This window comes from Nycticebus coucang, chromosome 2 (genome assembly GCF_027406575.1).
Source record: "Nycticebus coucang isolate mNycCou1 chromosome 2, mNycCou1.pri, whole genome shotgun sequence".
Classification (NCBI taxonomy): domain Eukaryota; kingdom Metazoa; phylum Chordata; class Mammalia; order Primates; family Lorisidae; genus Nycticebus; species Nycticebus coucang.
In genome coordinates this window covers 113,233,517-113,238,805 of record NC_069781.1, presented here as the reverse complement: position 1 = coordinate 113,238,805, position 5,289 = coordinate 113,233,517, and the positions used below count along the sequence as shown (strand labels likewise).

At 41.6% G+C, this 5,289-nt stretch overlaps 1 protein-coding gene across 1 annotated transcript; it reads right to left on the bottom strand.

The window, feature by feature from the left end:
- Positions 1-345: 345 nt before the first annotated feature.
- On the bottom strand, positions 346-534 carry LOC128579885 (40S ribosomal protein S28-like). The gene has a single exon (XM_053582120.1). It carries the CDS (start codon positions 532-534, stop codon positions 346-348), a length of 189 nt encoding a protein of 62 aa, XP_053438095.1.
- Between the last annotated feature and the right edge of the window lie 4,755 nt (positions 535-5,289).

Here is a 5,289-nt window from a genome sequence, read left to right as displayed (position 1 = left end):
GAGTTTCACTTTATCGCCCTTGGTAGAGTGCCACACAGTGTCACACAGCGCACAGTAACCTCCAACTCCTGGGCTTAAGTGATTCTCTTGCCTCAGCCTCCCGAGCAGCTGGGACTACAGGTGCCCGCCACAACGCCCGGCTATTTTTTTGTTGCAGTTTGGCCGGGGCCGGGGTTCGAACCCTCGGTATATGGGGCCAGGGCCCTACTCACTGAGCCACAGGTGCCGCCCCCAATGTATCTTTTTTTTAACAGATAATACAAACGCTTTAACATTTGCACATCATCACAGTTAACCCTGATATCCAGGATCCAGCAGCCAAGTCCAGCGCAGCCTCAGAGCTTCTCACTCTGACTCTAACAGGGTGGGCAGGTTACCCTCGCACATGGAGCTTTTCACATTGAGAATGATGGAGTAGCTTGTGTCGTCCGCAAATTCTATACGCACCTGCATGCACTGTCCCTGCAAGCCAGGCCTGCCCAGCACCTTGGTGACCCGCGCCAGCCTGAAAGGCTGCAGGCAGCTGGCATCCATAATGGTGCTGTGGCAGCAGTGGTGGGTGAAGAACTAAATGTATCAATATTTACAAAATATTCATTATACAATTTTATGAAATATTTACAGCATATTCTCTACATGTTGGCCCACTTTTTGTAAAATTTTGTAATGGATATTTTGTAAAAAAAAAAAAAAAGGTGTGTATCACTACAATTTCCCATTTTCCCTATGTTGGCAGCTTTGTGGGTGACCTTTGGGATACCCTGTATAAAGAATATAAATATATAATATTTAGAAGTCTATGCAACAAGTTGGCATTATGACTATGAGTAAAGATTTTTTTACTTTCTACTAATTTCTGCTTGATTTTTTAAAAACCACTTTATTGAGGTATGTTTGATATACAGAAAGCTGTAGATATTATATATCAGACAAGTCCCAATGATGGTCTGACTCAACATTGTGACTTTACCATGGTGTGAAAGTAATATGTATTTGTGAAAACCATACTGTAAACCCACACAACCATTCTGTTTTTCACTTTCGGTACAGTGTTCAATAACTTACGTGAGATAGTCAAAGCTATTATGAAATAGGCTTTGTATTAGATCTTTGCACAAATGTAGGCTAACACAAGGCTGTGAGCCAATGTAAGTGTTCTGAGCACACTTAAGGGAGGCCAGTCTACATGCAGTAGATTCGGCATATTTTTTACTTTATCACGTTTGCACTTTCGGTTTACAATGGGTTTGTTGGACATAACCCCATCGTAAGTTGTGGAGCGTCTGTGTACAACGTGATGAGTTTGGAGGGGAGTTTACATATGTGAATTGTCACCATAAGTTATACAATGAACATATCCATCACCTCCAAATTTTCAAAACGTTTATTTCTTTTACAATTAAGAGAAAAGAAAGAAAATTACATTCAAAATTTATGAATTATCCTGGTCTCTAATGCAGTCACAGGGTCCTTCAGAGAGAATGAGGTGGGATCTCAGGTCCCTGAGTACTTTGCCAAAGGACAGGAGGAGCCAGGCTGAGTACCCAGGACGAGGGAGCAGGCACGGGGGGCACTGATGCATCAGGACTGTCCTGCTGTTGCCTCTTGTGCTGGTTTTGTGAATCGTTCCAGAACTTTTGAGGGTCTTTGTCCTCCTCTGCTGGACATTCTCCTGCACATCTAGTTTCCTCAGTGAAAGCTGAGCACATGGTCATACCATACAAAATCAGCAATCCAACCCAGAGCCTTTAGCAGTCCATGGCAGTCCCAGCTCTGATGTCCTTAGAAATAACTGCTTACTTCTTACAGGGGTAAACTCAAGGGAATAGGAATCCAGATGTCAAGAGTACAGACTGTTTGCTTTGATTGGAAGCTTCCGGAAGAGCTAGAACCAGACATGTGGGTTTGGATAACAAGTTCCTGGCTCTGGGTGTTATGTGGAGAGTTTGGGCTGGGTGGGCTTTCTGTAAAAGCACACAGATGGTCTCTTTCAGATTCTAGGAGTGCCTCTCCCAGGAGTGTCCTAAGTTATGCACAAATAAATCTAGCTCTAACCCGAATTACCTTCTTCCTGCAGCTCCCAGCTCTTCAAAGGCAAAAGTACTTGAAAGAGGCCTCATCTGCCTACCTCCCACTCACACACTGTTCACCCACTTGATTCTGGGGCTCCCCTCCTCCAAACAGCCACATGACAGTTACTCTGCCTTGCTGTTGCCAGACCCAGTGGGTGCATTCACGGCCCCACTGTACCTGACTTTCCGCAGCAGGTGACATTGGCAACATCTCCCTCTCTCCTAACACATCTCCCTGCAATACCATGTCCTCCTATTTGCTTCCTGCTTCTCAGAATGTTCCAACTGCATTTATTTGCAAACTCATCTCCTCTATCAGACCACAGAGCATGAGCTCCTCTGGAGGCTGAGTCCTGCTGGTCGTGGGTATCCTGCATCACTGGTCCCCAGAGCAGTGCCTGACACAGACACGCAGCATGAGCCAAGGGAGGACATGAATCAAGGAACAAAGCACCTTCCTAGGTTGAATGGAGCTCACCAGTGCTCTGAATAGCCCCCTGCAAGCCTGCTGCGCATTGGCTCCCACAGAACCCCCCAGTGGACCCCACCTAGGACGTACTTCTGGGCATGGCTCTGTCCTCAGGGCCGGGAGAAGAACCAACTCTCCAAAGCTTTTCTGAATCTGCCCATCAGCAGGAATGTGAGACTTGACAGGTCTGTCCCCTGGGGACTCCCTGAGCACTGGCAGAGACCCATTCTTCCCCCACCCACCTACCAAAAGAACAAATAACCTAGTTTGAAAAGCACCGTGGACTCGCTCCTTTGTGGTAATTATCAGAGGCTTCTGCGATAGCCTCTGATAGGTGTCATAATGATGCTATCAGTGACCCCAGAGCCGAGACTGTTCTGTTCATTCCCCATTCAGGCAAATGGTACCTGAGAACTAGATTTTGGATAATGACTATTTTAAAATGTTATAAATAACAGCAGTGAATTCCATGGACCTATTATGGTATATAATAATTATACTTTTTTAAAAAATGAACATCACAAAAAAATGTGTCTCTGTTCTGTTGTTAAGTGGAAATACAGGCCATAGAAAGGTTTTCTATGGCAGAACTATATTATGTGACAGAACTTTCAAAAGCTACTTTATTACAACATTTTAAGTAGCTGAGGAATAGAAACATAAGAAAAAATCAAATATTTTTTATGAAAAAAGATGACATTGTTTTCTTCTATCATTAAAACAGCAAGATCTATACATATATCTGTGTATATGTACATACATGCGTGTGTTTTTAAATTCCAGGTAACACAGAATTGTGCTAACACAGTTTCTGTGTAGTATACATATATTCTACATGAAATTTGAAATGAAAAATATTAAGGATTAATAAGTAAAGAACAATGAATGATACCTTCTGGAATAATTTGTAATTGTCTTTGCATTTTCCATCTTGAGTGTTACGGTCATATTTATCAACAGCTTTAGAACTTTAGCATGGACAGTGCTCATTTCCATGGAGCTCCAATTTTATTTACCATTTTAAAAATAGGAGATAGGAGGATATAGGGGAGAAAGAAGAAGAAAGAAAGGAGATAAGAAGGAAAAATAAGAAAGGGAGGAGGGAGGCAAGAAGAGAACATCTGTTGCCCCAGACCCTAGACCAGCTGTATGTTGTGTGACACCACCATCTTGTGGTCATATAGCTTCATTACATAGTAACCCAAAATGATTTCATGGATCTTTTAAAAATCGTTAATATTTGTTTTGTGTCCCAGGATATGATCAATTTTGGAGAATGTTCCATGGGGTGATGAGAAGAATGTGTATTCTTTATCTTTGGGATGGAGTGTTCTTTTTTTTTTCTTTTCTTTGGCGGGGGTTGGGTTTGAACGCACCACCTCCGGCATATGGGGCTGGCACCCTACCCCTTTGAGCCACAGGCGCCGCCCCAGGGATGGAATGTTCTATATGCGTCTATCAAGCACAGTTGTTCTAGGGTCTCATTTAAATCTCTTATATCTTTGTTTAATTTCTGTTTAGAGGATCTGTCCAGCTCTATAAGAGGAGTGTTAAAGTCCCTTGTTATTATGGTGTTATCGGATATCATATTGCTCAAACTGAGTAAAGTCTGTTTCAAGAATCTGGGAGCATTTAAATTGGGTGCATAAATATGTAGAATTGAAACGTCTTCTTGTTGTATTTTTCCCTTGACCAATATAAAGTGACCATCTTTGTCTTTTTTGACTTTAGTTGCTTTAAATCCACATGTATCTGAAAATAAGATTGCAACTCCTCTTTTCTTCTGAATTCCATTTGCCTGAAAAATTGTCTTCCAACCCTTGACTCGGAGCTTTAATTTGTCTTTTGAAGCCAGGTGTGTTTCTTGCAGACAGCAAATGGATGGCTTGTGTTTTTTAATCCAGTCAGCCAATCTATGTCTCTTCAGTGGGGAATTCAAGCCATTAACATTTATTGAGATAATTGATAAGTGTGGTAGCATTCTATTCATCTTATTTTGTGAGAGTCCATTGCTTAGTTTTATCTTTTGCCTCAGTGTGGAGGTTAGGTTCTGTCCTTTAATTTCTGAGTTTTTACTTTGCTGCTAATACATTGTGATGTTCAGTGTGTAGAACAGGTTGAAGTATTTCCTGTACCATGCTCATGGATGGGCAGAATCAACATTGTCAAAATGTCTATACTTCCCAAAGCAATCTACCTATTCAATGCCATTCCTATCAAAATACCAACATCGTACTTTCAAGATTTGGAAAAAATGATTCTGCGTTTTGTATGGAACCAGAAAAAACCCCGTATAGCTAAGGCAGTTCTTAGTAATAAAAATAAAGCTGGGGGCATCAGCATACCAGATTTTAGGCTGTACTACAAAGCCATAGTGGTCAAGACAGCATGGTACTGGCACAAAAATAGAGACATAGACACTTGGAATCGAATAGAAAACCAAGAAATGAAACTAACATCTTACAACCACCTAATCTTCGATAAACCAAACAAGAACATACCTTGGGGGAAAGACTCCCCATTCAATAAATGGTGTTGGGAGAACTGGATATCCACATGTAAAAGACTGAAACTGGACACACACCTTTTCCCACTCACAAAAATTGATTCAAGATGGATAAAGGACTTAAATTTAAGGCATGCAACAATAAAAATCCTCCAAGAAAGCGGATTTCGGGGAAACATATTTACTGTACAGCACTCACAAAAGGAGAAATGGATAATCTGAATAGTTCCATATCTAGTATA